This window comes from Akebia trifoliata, chromosome 16 (genome assembly GCF_017979445.1).
Source record: "Akebia trifoliata isolate Shusen 1 chromosome 16, ASM1797944v1, whole genome shotgun sequence".
NCBI classification, from domain to species: domain Eukaryota; kingdom Viridiplantae; phylum Streptophyta; class Magnoliopsida; order Ranunculales; family Lardizabalaceae; genus Akebia; species Akebia trifoliata.
Window position 1 is genome coordinate 10230304 of NC_141390.1, and position 15893 is coordinate 10246196.

Here is a 15893-nt window from a genome sequence, read left to right on the forward strand (position 1 = left end):
AAGGAGAAAAGGAGAAGGGAACATTGAGAAAGGTTTTCTTTGAAAAGAGAAAAATCCTACAAAAAGATGAAAATGTGTCATAAGGATTCTAAGAGAGAATAAGAAGAGGAAAGCATTGAAAGTGTTTTTTTTTTTAAGAAGAAGAACCCCTAAAAAAAGGAATGGTTCTAAGGATTCTAAGGAGAAAAAAGAAAGAAGGGAAGGCAGAGCAAGCAATGATTCTAGCATCCAAGCAATGTTTTGTGATCTGATTGAGATGGATCAATTCCCAATGGCCAGTCAAGAGGTAATGTTTCTTTCACTTACGACTTTGAACTCTCTCTGATTCTTGAAAAAAGAATAATGGATCTTCTTCGTCTAAGTTTCCTTTTTCAAAGACAATCTTGGAAAAAAGAAGATTTAGAGATGGAGATATTTGATTTTCATTAATTTTTATTTGGTGTGATTTATTTATTTTTACATGATTCGTGTAAAAATAAAATTTGTTTGGCAATAGAAGTTCTCTTATGTTAATATGGATGAAAAAGTCTCTCCAATTAAATATATTTTTGTTGAATGCAACAAACTACTGGAAATGGTTACAAGACAAGATTTAATTACTTCAATTTATCAAAAAAAAAAACAAATTATTTACTTCACAAAAATTGATAGGTTATCCCCAATTTTGTAAGCAAGGCACAACTAATAGAATTGTTTTAAGCTAGCTCATGAACTATTGAACCCCATATTAGTAATGTACTCCAAAACTATGGAACTAGGTTTGAGACTTATTGCACAAGCTTACTCAAGCCAAGATAAATGTAGCACAAAATTATGAGCTGAGCTCCATCAAAGAGCACATTTTACTTGGAAGGAGCGAAGGTTTAGCGAAACATGTTGCTAGGCTACGAGCCTTGAGGGGCAAGCTTGACTCTGATGAGCCCCTCAATCCTTTTTGTCCTCAAGATGTTGAGGAGAAACACTAGTATTTGGAAAAACGACCAATTTTGAACTCCTTGGAGGCTTGAGGCACAAATACGAAGTCACCAGATCCAAATTCTTAAAACAACTTATTCATTCTTACATTCAAGCATACCTTCTCCTTCAAACAGTATATTCATCCAAGATAAATCGGCCTTACTGATTGCGTAGGGGCATTTTGGCCAAAGAATAGAGATCGATGTGGTAGGCAAACTCAAGATGATCACCCCTCAGGAACCAAAGCCAGTGTAAATGTGTAATTCCACAATTCATGCTAACACCATGCTAGAGTTGCAGTTGTAGGTAACTCTAAGAAACAACATGCTAGAATTTTCCCACAACTATGAGAAAATCATTTGTCCATGTGATCCGTTCAAAAATATTCTTCCACTTTACTGGAAAATTGTGCTCTCTAGGAAAATGGTTTTCCCTAAAGAACGCATGGTTATTTGCATTTTCCTAGGAAAACAATTTTCCCAACTTATTTTTCATGCAATCATATAGGCCCCAAGTGTCCAAAGTCTTTGGAGAAGTCTGCTGCTTTTCAACCATGCACCACGACCTTGGCCTTGGTGGTTGTATAAAAAGCACCTTCGGGGATCATTATTGACATCATGACATCCCCATTCACTTCTAGGCCAATATTGGTACATGAATCTACCCCATATTCCTTCCCCCCCCCCCCTCAACACCACTCCCATCCCTCTTTTAGGGGTCGAAACCTTCTCATGCAACCCCCTTGTCCTTTGGCATGAGTACAATAATACACCCTAGCCACACTATATTTAGTAGAACCATTTTATTGCTTTCTTTCAAAATGCCCCAGTAAACCACAAACATATGAAAACTCCACAATGATCTCCATCTAGATGATAAGTCTACAGTATACCAACTTTGTAAAGGGCCTGGCATAGAACAAGGTGAAATTCAGGAAATAACAATTGAGCTAAAAAAAAAAGGTGGTTGACAGAATTCTAACAACATTGCACTGTCTAACCATTTAATCATATTTATCCTCTTTCCATGCCCAGTTATAATGATTGATGGATCTTTATCTCCCATTGCTGGTCATGGGATAGTTCATGTTTCAACTCAACTATTGTTACTTCAGTTTTAATTGTTCATAAACCTGTCGCTAATTTCCTCCCCAATAGTTCACTTGCCAAATTTACAAGCTATAGTGTAACCTTATTTCCATCTAATTGTGATTAGTTCAATTCATAAGCATCATTGCATATAGTTCTATATAAGATCTCTACATTGAGAGAGGCTTACTCTTCTCATATGGATACCCCTAAAGGCCTTGATATGATGTGGCATTGTTGCTCAGGTCACCCTTCCTTCGTCAACATCAAACGTGTTTTGCATTTTATGTTGTACCTTTATACCCTATTGATCCTAACATGTTTGGTAAAGCTGGTGATGCGCATAGTTTAGATGAACTTGTGAACAAATGTCTTTATGGTGTATAATAAGTCCCAGAAACGGTATAAAGGTTTCCTATCCCATTCTCATAGGTGGGCCATATTTATAGATGTTACGTTCTTTAAAGCACACCAGTTTTTTAATGGTGGTAGTCATACTCTGTCTATGTATGATTCTTTTGTTGAGCATCCCATAACTCGTATTCCTCTTGAGGTTCCTATACTTTCCACTTCTGTGAGAAATTGTTGAGTGATTAATAATTGAAGTCTCCCCCTTTATGTGCGTGCTGACAAGCTTTGATTGCCAGCAAATGGCCCAACCCTTTTCCCAAAGGGGCTCATGGAATCATTGAATGAGATAACAAGAGGGGGTGGAACCTACATATAATCATGTATTTCCAAGCATTCTAGTTACATTATTTGTATTTATGGACCTGGTTATGTTCAAAAAAATTCACAAAACTAGAAAAAGGGGTTAACTCAACACGTCCCTCAATACTGAAAGTGATACCATCTCATCTCACAAATTACTTTTCTCACAAACCTATCTGTAAGAAACTCATAATTAAGTGGAACGAGAAACATCATAAATGAGATGGTCTGAACTCTGAAGTATATTATATATAAAAAATTCTATTTAAAAAATTAAATAAATAAACCTTATATGCAGCATCTTTCAGAGTTTGAAGATTCTCCAATTTCAGCTTATATGTCTTTATCTCTTGAGCCTGATCCTTGTGAAGCTTCTTTATGACCTCCAAAGCTTTTGTGTATCTAATTGAGAATATCAATAAGATTAGACCTTAATATAACTTGCAGGGGGAATTTGAGAAGGAAAAGTTGGTCTGGCAATAGAAGCTCTCTAAAAAAAATATGGAACATGGACGATGGAGACGATAATGCATAAAGGCAATCCCAAAAACATTTGTCATGTATAGAAACACTAAATACAAAAACTGCTCAAGGCACTCACGTGAACAACCACAATGTCATTTCCTTATGGCCAAAGATTGTAAATTGCACGTTTAAACAAAAAATAAAACCACATGGAAAATAGAAGCTTTATCATCCAAAATGTTTGATTCCAGATTTGGGTTTGGAAGTATCACCTGATTTCAAAGAGTAAGCTCAACTAAAAATGTAATGCAATAATGATGGATTAATGCCCGACATGTCCAGAATTAAGTTGGACCCTTTACAGAAAGAAAACTGGGCCCAATCTAGAACAGAAACTAGGATCACCGATGTACATCAGAAATCAGTTAGGGCAGGAAATTTTTTTGAGATCAATAAAAGATTTTGTTAAGAGAATTAGGATAATGCATGGATAGAAACAACGTAGCTATGAGGTCAAGGAGACCTAAAAAAAAGCACCACGGAACACCCAACAGATTCAATAAAAGACCCCACCACTGCAGACAATACAAAATGCCAACATCCACTAGGCAAGAAGGATCTCCACTCAAACACAGTCCCAAAAGACTGCCTTGATATCCACTAAACTAGAACAAGATAACATCTTAAGTATTAAACGAATGCATAAGAGGACTAACCCACAAAAAGGACTAACAAAGAAAAGGGTAAGACCCAGCACATACTGAAGTGATAAAAAAATGAGTCTGAAAGCTTTTAGCACTAGGGCAATGAAGGATAAGATGATTCATGATTCCCCGTTTGATTTACACAACATTCAATAACTAACAATGACCTTCCCCTTAATCATGTAAAAATTAACAATAGCTTTGATCAAGTAATTAAAAAGTCTACCATTAAGATTTTGTCAAGGGAAACCGACCAAGAAAAGAAAGCAATTTTGGATGGGCTCTTTGCTCTACAAGTGAAAGGGCTAAGAAAGTCCTACTAAGAAGAAAGAGATAACAAGAAATAGAGTGCTTTAAGAAAAAAAAATTATCATCACTTCTACTCTTCCAGATCCATGTCTTCCATCCTGGGGGACACCTGAACAATTGAAATGCAATCCATCAAACTAACAATCAAATCTATCTACCACTCATTCAAGTTTCTTCTAAAACCTAAGTTCCAAGAAGTAGCTTCCCCCAATGCCTTCGACGTGCAATGAAGTGGCTGCAAATTTAAGTTTGAAGAGATGATAAGGAGGGAAATCAAACCATAAGTGAGGAAGTATCAAACAACCTATTCTCCCAAATCTCACCTTGTTGCCTCTCCCCAGCCTAAAATCAATCCCCTATTGAAAAAATTCACTCTCGATGATCATCTTCAAGAAGTCACTTTGTATCACCACCTGGCACTTCGTATTACATTCCATGGACAAACCATCTGGCCAAGGAGCTTTTCCCCCATCCATGCTGTCAATACTCTCCCATACCCCATACTTCTTCCTCAAAAGGCATCCCAATCCAACTAGCCTAAATAGAGCTTATAAACTCGAAATGAACGACATCTAAATTCAGCCTCATTCTTAGAATACAACAGCCATAATCCCCTCCTTAATCTATTTGTCTCTTTCCACAATGGCCACATTAATCTTAATCATCTCTCTCTTGGGAGTTGTGAGCATTTGACCACTGAAAAAAAAAAAAAAAATGGTCTTGTTGTAGCCTACTACCATGAAATATCTACCAGCTTCAAAACCATAGGAACTCCTCATTTGCAGTTGCCTAATAATGCTTCCTCAAAAGGTCTCTCAAGCCAACTAGCCTAATAATGCTCATACACTTGAAGTGAAGACCATCTTGCTTCAGCCTACCTGCCTCACTCTTAGAATACAACTTGGAGGAAGAAATCCACCATCCCCTCCTCCTCCATCTGCTTGTGTCCTTCCACAATGGCCCCATTAATCTTAATCATAGAAATTAGAAACCACTCTTTCTTATGAGAATTGGCAATTTCGTGAAAAAAAAAACTGGGTAACAATTATTGTCCCTTTCAAGAACTAAAAGGTGACTACTTATAGAGAAAAGAAAAAATATATGTATGTGTTTATAAGGCTAACTATCTATCTACGGAGGAACCTCTTCCTGACTCATTCTTGTCTCTCTCCTCGGGATTCTAGAAACCTTGGTTATTATGGGATAAGGAATCGTAGGTTAGGAATCAAGATGGGTTATTATGCTATCTCCCCCTACATCTGGGTCCGAATCAATGAACAAAAACATGTCCATGGTGGGACCATTCATCCCCTAAGCTATTTTTATCTGAGCTCAGTCCTACATTTCCTAGCTATCAGCAATGAGCAGCATTTTCTGAGTATTCGACCCGGATATTATGTATATGAAAAAGAACTACTCCCCCAAATTTTAGCCTCTTATCCCCTTTTTTCATAACTAACTTCCTCACCACCACCCAAAATAACGATTCCCCTCTCCATCTACAGATGAAGCTATATTATCACAAAACCTACAAACACACAAAAAATACAAAAAAGGTTGATATGTCCCACCCCAAGCAACAATCTTCTCCCTCAATCTACCTCTCACACCTTCTTCTACATTGCCTGGTTGAAGAAGCTCCACAACTCAATCTGGTAGAAGATAGAATTGTATCCATTTAGTTATGGGCTTACTATTGATTTTGAAAAAAGAGTAACACAATTGCAAGGAGGGATTGAAACCATTGCTCAATTGAGTGGTGTGCCCTGTTCTGCAAACTTAATTTGAAAAGAAGAATTCGATAGCAGAATTGATGAGCTAAGTTTAAACCCCAAATTTCAGGTGCACCACAAGTTCTTGCAATCCAAATTAAATCTCAAATCAAAGCCGGAGCCACGTGGAGCAAATCAGCTCCACTTGGCTTGTGATACCCTTAGTCAGCAAAATTGAGATGGGTTTGACGGCTCAAAGTTCCATTACGTTCCAGAATTTTTGGAAACATTCTGGGTTTTGACTTATTGGAATTCGGAACAAAACATTGCTAGGTGTATCAAAATTTTGACTATTTCGCGATGCTTTGGTAGGATTCACTGTTTCAGAATGTTTTCCGAAACATATCAGTATCTACAGAATAAGATCTCTAAATGAAATTGGAACGTAACACAAACCTCTGGGATGTTTCACAAATCATAACGAAAATACCATACTTACATAAAAAAAAGACACTGTTTAAACTTTCAGATGAAAAACAAACCCATGTGTGCAGTTTGAAAGATCACAGGTCGAGAGGGATTCTCTATTATCTGATCAAGAAAGGGAGAAGAGCCTGCTTCCCCATTTGATTTTGGTTCAATCGAGAGAGAGTGGTGGGGGGGCAAAGGGGAAAACTCACCAGAAACATTTTCGATATATATACTCAGCCACGCGGTGAGCACAAAGCGAACTATTCTTTCGCCTTCTACTAAAGAAAGCGGTGTGCTCGCCACTTTCAGCAGCATACGCTTATTTTTGGATGGTTTTCCATTAATTGGGAGGACCCTATGTTATATTGATAGGTAAATGCAAGTTACATTAAACGTGGTCGAGATGACCAAAAAGAAAAAGTACAAAGAAACGAGCCAACCCAACGCAACTATGACAATCTACAAACCTAGTCCCATCTCCCCATGAAGTCATCAAAGAAAACACCTTTGAACTCCACAAAAACTTTACACCAAGAAAACAAAAAACCTTTTATTGACACTACAATTTCTTCAAAGGAGACTTCCTTTCCATCGAAAGCATTTTTGATATATCATTTATAAAGTTCATTTGGTCAGTTAAAGCATTAATTCTAGCATAATTTATACATAAATGCAATGTTTCAAGGTACTTGTGTTTGTTTCAGAATGTTACAAAGTGTTTCTAATGCGTATGGATGTGAAAATGTTAGTTTTAATTCTTTCTTTGATCACTTAAAAACAATTTTTGTTGATTTAAATCCAATGTTTTGGAATGCTTCAACATATTCCAAATGTTCAGATTTTTTGGGTTCCATTTTGGTTTTATGAAAAACAGAAACTAAAAGACGGGCATTTTAAACTTGGTCCAGTTGATAAGACCAGTTCATTCTTGAATAAGTAAATAAACAAGTAAATAACAAAGTAAACTAGGATCACAATTGACTTAAGTTACAGATTTAATAACAATTAAGTGCAAATTGCAAAGTCTAAACTCTAGAATATCAATTGCATAAATGATGGAAAATGCACTTCATCATCTCTATTCGATAACTTCCCATAATTTCAACTAGAAGAATTTTTTATGGGCAGGAAGATACAGGACAATACCGAGTAGCAGAAAAAATATCATCAAACTTCTTTTTTAAAGTTGAAGGATCTTGCAAGGGCCAGTTGGCATCATCTTGGTGTGCAAATATAACATTTTCCAAAATAGCCTTTGATACACCCATTAGAGCAGGAATTTCTCTATCCATGTCGGCACATCTATAGCTGAGACAAACTTTCTGCATTTCAGCAATAAAAACAAACTTTAAATTTTACCAAATGCAAACGTACAAGCCATGCTTTAGACAGAATTGAATGGAGATTGCTTTGATGATGATGAAATGCGTATGTACAAAGTTACATCAGTGCATAAAATGGTAACTAAGCTAGAGGTTAGAACCCGTAATTATTTTAAAACTAAACAGAAAAATAAAGTAGGCAGATATGCAAAACAAAAATTGGATAAACTCTGCCTTTGTAGTGTCCCATTTACACTGCATTGTGGGTCCCAAGCCCAAATAAACGAGAAGGGTTGCGTCAGGTTGGCAGTCGGTGTAAAAGATCCGCCACCCTCTAACATGAATTTAATAAATTGAGCATAGCAATGATGAGGATGAAAGGCTAAGAAAGATAAAATTTGAAATGAACGCATTCGAGTAAATGTAGGAGTAACTCCAATAGAAAACAAACTAAGAGAAAAAAAAAATATTCATTTTTGTGTTCGGTAAGCCTGCTTTTAATGAGATCAGAAACTCCATACTGGCGAGAATTAAACTCACTCTCAATTACAGAAGACTTGACTTTGAACAGAGCGGAATGTTAGGATTCGTTTAGCCGACCACAAATCTTTGTAGTTTATACTTACCAAAATAAAATATTAAGCACATAGATGATTGTTTTTACACTTAATATTTTGTTTGGCTACTTTGTCAAGTATATGTTCATTATTTATTATGTTACATAACATTTGTAGACGTTTGCGACTGTGGCAACATTCATTTATTTATTTTTTCGGGACTCGAGTGTCCTCGTCCCTTATAAAGCAGGACTTAGCCCTGAGGATGCATGAAGTGGCTGCAAACCCCGCACATCAATTTTAATCCATGGGTGGTATCGAACCCACACAAACCGAAAGCCCTGTTGCAACCTCAGTGCCCTCATTTGGGCTTCATTCATTTGTGTTAGTCCATCTGTATTGAGTACCTATATGAAATCCCACAGGGAAAAAGGGTGTATAGTGAGTCATGGATTATACATATGTAAAAAAAAATCGTAAGAAAATAAATTCAGAAAGGAATATGTTCCTCATGAAAAAAAAACTGTAGTATGGTCTCTTCATGCAAGATCGACATGGAAAAGACATACGATGATGTGAGTTGGATTCTTGGATTACATACTGGGAAGATTGAGGTTTGACCTGTGGAGAAAGTGGATTATAAAATATCTACTGTCAATAACTTTCAAGATCTTAGTAAATAGCAATCAACAAGTTTTTTAGAAGCTCTCATAGTTTGAGACGAGGAGATCTTCTGTGGCCATTCTTATTTCTATTGGTGTGAAAGCTTTAGGGAAGATGATTTCTAGAGTGATTGTGACTTGCAAGGGGAGATTGGAGGTTTTAAGGTTAAGGAAGGAGGGCATATGATTTCCCATTTAGAATTCGTAGTGACACCCAAACCTTATGGATGGTTCTTTCGGGCAACTTAGGTATTTGCAAGGTCCTATCTATTGCTTTGAAAGCATCTTAAGATTGGCAATTAATTTGGACAAGAGTAAATTGTGAGGAATCAAGAACCTTATTAGTTCAAAAATCAGAGATGGTGCTCACTCAGGTTAGAAGTATTTCTCGAAGGCGGATGTCAATACATTAATCTCCAACTTCGAGAGAGAGCTATGTGGAGGGATAAAATCGTCTCCCATCTAAATCATTCATTCGCATCATTAACACATATTCAGAGGCAGACACATGGTATCATTCAAAGATGACTATCTTAATAGGGAAGAATCCTAATTTTAAAGGATTTTTCCCATTTTATGTAATTACTAATTTGGATAAGGAATAATAAGATCCATTGTAATTTAAGTAGAATTACGATTCTTTTTAGGATTTTTCTATTTAAAGGCCTTGAGGCCATTGTAAAGAGAGAGAGAGAGAAAAAACTAAGGGGAGGAGAGGAGACCGAGATGAGGAGGTCATGTAACAAACTCAATTTATAGTGAAACGACTCTTCAAGCCCGTGGACGTAGGCACATTTGCCGAACCACGTAAAAAACCCTTGTGCTCGCTTTTTTCCATATTTTTTTCTATTATGCTATGGATTTAATGATGAAATCGTGATTGAGGCCGATTTATCACAAGATCAACCTCTACAACAACCATAAAATCTAATCATAGAAATGTATCAAATATTTTTTTGAATCCATAAACCCATTTCTTAAGTTCCATGTAGCCCAAATTGAGGAAGGAAAAAAAATGAACTCTAAATTCATCAAATAAGAATAAAGTAGGAAGAAAGCACACAATTCATCAAACCCATTGAAAAAATCTAATCACAAAAACGTATCAAATAATTTTTGAATCCATAAACCCATTTCTCAAGTTCCATGTAGCCCAAATTGAGGAAGGAAAAAAACTGAAGTCCAAATTCACCAAACAAGAATAAAGCAGGAAGAAAGCACACAATTCATCAATCCCATTGAAATGTGTTTATTCATAAAAAATAAAAATAAAAACCTGAACTTTACATGTTACTGTAATGCAGCTGCTCCCTACCTCTCCAGTGTGAGGATTAATAGTCTGCAAGACGCTCTCGATCGCCTTGTACTCCATCTTTGATGCCTTTTGTGTCAGTTGGAATGACCTTATGCACACAACGTCTTTTCCAGCTGCAGTCTTGAATCGAAGTTTTATCTGCCCTTTTGTTTCCGTTTCCCCCTTAACCTGCAACCCAAACAAAGCAATGCAACATAATGTAAAACCAGATTTTCAACTAAACAGTTTCAAAAAAAAAAAAACTAAAATATAAATAAAAGACAAATTAAGATAATTTTGAGATAGTTTTCTAGGTTTTGGTGAAATTAGAGACACCCCTGGCTTTCAAACTCTCATGACACTCCCCCCCCCCCCAATTTCAATCTTCCACGAGAGCCTAACAAAAAAATGACTGAAATACACTCATTTTCAATGTCTTGCCAAAAACACTAAATGTTTCCCCAAAAATAACATTGTCCTCAACTTCTAGAGTGAAAAATTTTAACCTTGTCTTCAACCACAAGATTCTATCGTCTTTAACCTTCAAACCTCAAGAAAAATGAATTTGGGAGGTTGAAGAAGATGATTTATGGGAAGAAAAAATCTAGGGTTTTTGGCAAGAAGTTGAAGATGAAAATTTGCTCAAAAAGCTATGAAACACTCTTTAGAAGTCTTAGGTATCACATATTTATATAAGAAATACAAATATATTTGTGTTTGGAATTTAAATGTGGAATCACAGTGATGAATCAGATGTGAATACATCATCTGATTAGCATAAGAGTCGCTCCAATGAGTTATATGAGCTAAATCTTCACCTTAGGTCCCTTAGCTTCTTCGGACAGCTAAGGCCATGATGAGTTCCTTTGGTATGGAGAAACTATCATTGCTAGAGTGTGTTTTGCTTTTGTTTGTTGTTAAGGGATGATGGTTGAGATCTCAGTAAGAGTTGAGGTAAAAGTTTTTTGCTATTTCAAGGGGTCCTGGTTTAAGGAGGGGGCAAAAAATTGATTCATGAGCCAAAGATTTCATAAGACGTCAATTATGGCTAGAAGGGTTGCCAGATGAGGCAGCATCAACTAACGTGAAGGAAATACCAAGATCAACGAGAAGATGGATGAAAAGAGTAGGTTCATCAAATTAAGGTGCCAACTTACAAAGTTGTATAGTCTGTGAGTGGTGATACCATTGTTCAAAATCTCACCTTCACCCTTAAACTATCAAAAAAATGACTATATTCATGGCTCACGCCAAGAAGGAAAAACAAAATATTTTGCTTTTTTGAATGTCTGAAGTCAAGAGGGAGGTACAAGATATCAACAACAATTTGAAGGGAGAGTGAACAGATAAATAAGAGCTCTACCTAGAAGCTCTCTAGTTTATCAGCCAGAAGGGAGTTAAGAGAGAGGCGTGTTTGTGAGGCTGTAAGCCTTGTTCAAGAAATGATGGGCAAGTTGGAGTAGAAAGAGGGGATAAAGAGGTAAGAACAAACTAAGTGGCAACTCCCTTTTCTCTTATGGAAGGATAAGCATTGGATGGTGGGAATCTCAATTGGTTTTTTTATCTAACCATGGAAGAGTTGGAGGAAGAGCCGGACAAAAGTTCTCAGAGATCATTAGTGAATTGTTGGTACCCTTTATGGAGCAAATGGATGTGTATTCCCAATGCTCGATGCAAAGGATAGGGAAAGATTGTCAAGGATTAAATGTACCTAGGTGGGAAAAACAAAAGTAAGCTTCACACCATGGTGTTAGGATTTCATGGCATATATGGAGTTAAGGTTGCAAGGGCTCCCGTGGCTAATTGTTAAGAAGCTCCTCGCTACACTCAAAGTCCAATAGCATGGTGAAGCTTATTTAAGAAGTGGGAAGAGAATGCCTAGAGATGGAAATTGAGTTTGGACATGTTAAGGAATACAAATCAAATGCGGATTTTAGTGAAGTCGACCCCAATGGACCTTCATCGCGTGGTGAGAGTGAAAGATAGAGGTATGTGTCAAGAATATATCCCAAGATGCATTGGATCATTCGTTGGAGATGTTAGGACTGTGGCCAAATAGAAAATCTCTTCATCTTCCTTTCAAATTAGAGAACTTATGGCTTGAGGATTCTACTTTAGAAGGAAAAGTGAATTGTGGTGGGAAACTTTTAAGTTAAAAGGAAATCCAAGAATTATGTTTGTGAAAAAACTGCAAGCTCTTAAGGAGAAGTCAACAATCTAAAACAAGGAAGAATTTAGAAGACTTGGCAAAAGAAAAATATGATTTTGGAGGAAATTGTTTTAATCAATGGTAAAAAAAGAGATTGGAACCTTAATCAATGGTATCAAAAAATTTGGAATGATGAACTTGGCACTTTTAGGAAAGTGGTTATGGAGATTTGGTAATGAGAACGATAGTTTGTAGAGGATGGTGATAAAGAACAAGTTTGGAGCTTCTAACAATGGTTGGGAAAGCAGCGCGATTAAAGAAGCTTACGGGTGTGGAGTGTGGAAAGGCATAATGAGGAGACTTCCATTGTTTCATAAGAAGGTGAAATTTAAAGTGGGGAAGGCCGAAATGGTGCGATTCTGAGAGGATTGGTGGGTTGGAGATCGACCTTTGTACCTTTTACTCCCTGATCTTTACCAACTATCCTTGAAAAAGGATAATATGATCTCTTTTTTTATTCATAGAGAGGCGGACAGGGTAAATTGGGACTACGAGTTCAAATGCTCTTTCAATGATTCGGAGTTAGAAAGTTTAGCAAGGCTAACAGAATGCGTTGAATCGGTGTAGATAGATTTAAATTTGGAAAACAAACATTTGTGGGATGGGGAGAAGGAGGGTATTTTTACAGTGCGGTCTTTTTATTCATCATTTGCTCATGGTGTTGATTTTGCTTTTCCAAGTACAACAGTTTGGAGAACAAATAACCCATCTAAGGTTTCAGTTTTTATATGGCTCGCGACAAGAGATTGTCGACCATAGATTTGTAGAGAAAAAAAGGATTCTACTTAATAAACTTTTGTAGCTTATGTTAATCAGAAAAGGGATCAACAAACAATTTATGTTTGCATTGCCGTTATGCCTTTAAAATATGGAGCCATTATCTCAAATCGTTCGGGGTGGAGGGTTGCTTGCCTAATTCGGTGTAAGTGTTGATGGAAAGTTGGATGGAATGGGGCAAATATTTAGAAGAATTTGAGAATAATTGTGTCAAATCTCTTTTTGAAAGCTTGGTAGGAATTTATATTAATTACAAAGGTCAAATTACAAAAAGGCCCTTATAAATAAGAATTAAATAAAAGACTATCACTACTAAATAATTAAGATTAAAAAGCAACTATAGCAACAAACTAAATTATTTCCAATACTCCCCCTCAAGCTGAGGAGAATATATCAACTAAACCCAACTTGACAAGGTGAGAATTAGTGATAGACGAACCAACAGATTTCGTAAGTATATCGGCAAGCTGATCTGAAGAAGGAACAAAGACTGTCTGAAGGTCACCAGATCGATTTTCTCCCTGAGAAAGTGAATATCAACCTCAATGTGCTTAGTTCTTTCATGAAGAAAAGAGTCAGAAGCAAGCATAATAGCAGACTTGTTATCACAGAGAAGAGTAGAAGAACCAGAACCAGGAAAACCCAACTCTGTCAACAAAGACCGAAGCCAAATTATTTCACATGTACCAAGGGCCATTGCACGATACTCAGCTTCAACAGAAGAGCGAGATATCACATTTTATTTCTTACTTTTCCACGAGATAAGATTATTACCTTAAAAGGTACAAAAACCAGAGATAGATCTCCTGTCTGTAAGAGAGCCAACATAATCAGCATATGTAAAACAAGACAAATGCGGCTGAGCAGTGGAAGAGTAGAAAAGGCTAGGACGTGACTTCAAGTAGCGAAGAATGCGATAGATTGCATCAAGATGAGATGTACGTCGAGTGTGCATGAATTGGCTAACTACATTGACCACAAAGGGCAAATCCGATCTAGTGTTAGTCAGATAAATCAGACGGCCTACAAGTCTCTGATAGGAGGAGGGGTCTGATAAAAGATCACTAGAATCAACATCAAGACGATGATTCTGATCCATAGGAGAGGAAGCAAGACAACAACAAAGCATCCCAGTGTTTTGAAGAAGATCCAAGGTATATTTACGCTGAGATAGTGATATACCCCGGCTAGAGCGAACCACTTCTATCCCCAAGAAATACTTAAGTGGACCTAAGTCTTTAACCTCAAAAACACAAACTAATAGCGTCTTAACCTTGTCAATCCACTGTGCATCATCTCCAGTCACAATGATATCATCCACATAGACCAAAACAATGGTGCAACGACCATCTACTCCTCGACGAACAAAAAAAGTATGATCTGAGTGACATCTAGAGAACTCCATAGAAATAATAACCTCAGAAAAATGTTGAAACCAAGCTCACGGAGATTGTTTCAGGCTATACAAAGACTTAAGAAAGCGGCATACCTTCCTAAAATACTCCCCCTGAAAACGAAACCCTGGAGGAGGGTCCATATAAAAACCACAGTCAAATCACCATTCAGAAAGGCATTTTTTACATCAAGTTGGTGAAGTGGCCAGGAGTTACATGCAGCTAGGGAGCTAAGAAGGCGAACAGTGGAGAATTTGGCAACAAGAGCGAACGTGACACCAAAATCTTTCCCTGGGATCTGTGTAAATCCCTTCGCAACAAGGCGTGCCTTATACCGATCAATAGTACCATCTGTGAGATATTTCACTGTGAAGACCCATTTACAACTAACAGTCCGCGCTCCAGATGGAAGAGAAACAAGTTCCCAAGTATTATTGGTTTGCAAAGCATCCATTTCAGCAGTCATAGTTTTTGTCCACTGAGGGTCTTTTAATGCCTCTGAGACAGACCGAGGAACTCGAATAGAATCAATTGCGGCAAGGTAGGCCTGATAAAAGGAAGAAATACCCTGATATGAAACAAACTGGGCAATAGGATGATCAGTAACACACCACCGCTTACCTTTACGAAGGACAATAGGTAAGTGAAAATCAGAAATTGACGGAATAAGAACAGATATATGTGTGGAGGTAGAAGAGGGTATACCTGAATCCAAAGAGGAGGTTGGTAAGGGTGTAGAGGGGTGAGTGCGACGAGTGTAAACCTGAAGCGGCGGCGAAGACGGAGAAAAAACTGGAGAAGGTAGCACAATATGAGACAAGTCCCGCAAAGTAAGAGAATCCTGCAAAGTAGAAGAAGCATGATTGAATGGAACATTTTCAAAGAAGGTAACATCAAGAGTGTGGATGATACGGTGAGAAACTGGATCATAACACGGATACCCCTTGAACATAGAGGAGTAACCCAAAAAAATGCATCGAATGGCTTTGTCATCCAATTTCGTACGATTGGGGGTCTTGTCCTGAACGAAACACGTGCACCCAAAGACACGAGGTGTAATAGGGCAGAGAATACTATCAGGTTGAAGGACATGAAAGGGCACCTGCCCCTCCAAGGTGCAACTTGGAACACGATTAAGGAAAAAAGCCGCAGTAAGAACTGTCATATTTCAAAATGACTTTGCAACATGTATTCTGCGAAGAAGACAACGGACAATGTTCATGAGGTGGCGATTCTTGTGTTCCGCCACCCCGTTCTGTTC

The 15893-nt window shown here is 37.4% G+C and overlaps 1 protein-coding gene and 1 non-coding gene across 2 annotated transcripts in view; one reads left to right on the top strand and one right to left on the bottom strand.

Annotated features, from left to right (window-relative positions):
- Positions 1-15893, bottom strand: part of RAD50 (DNA repair-recombination protein (RAD50)) — a 68132-nt gene that overhangs the window by 45706 nt on the left and 6533 nt on the right. Inside the window, exons 3-5 of the mRNA XM_086427582.1 lie at positions 10274-10441; positions 7564-7739; positions 3044-3158 (exon numbers count right to left, since the gene is read on the bottom strand). Of these exons, the coding sequence (XP_086283708.1) occupies positions 3044-3158; positions 7564-7739; positions 10274-10441 (459 nt within the window). The remainder of the gene's footprint in view (positions 1-3043; positions 3159-7563; positions 7740-10273; positions 10442-15893) is intronic.
- On the top strand, positions 6653-6770 carry LOC147382545 (U5 spliceosomal RNA). Its single transcript, XR_015174097.1, has one exon. It is a non-coding gene; the product is annotated as a U5 spliceosomal RNA (small nuclear RNA).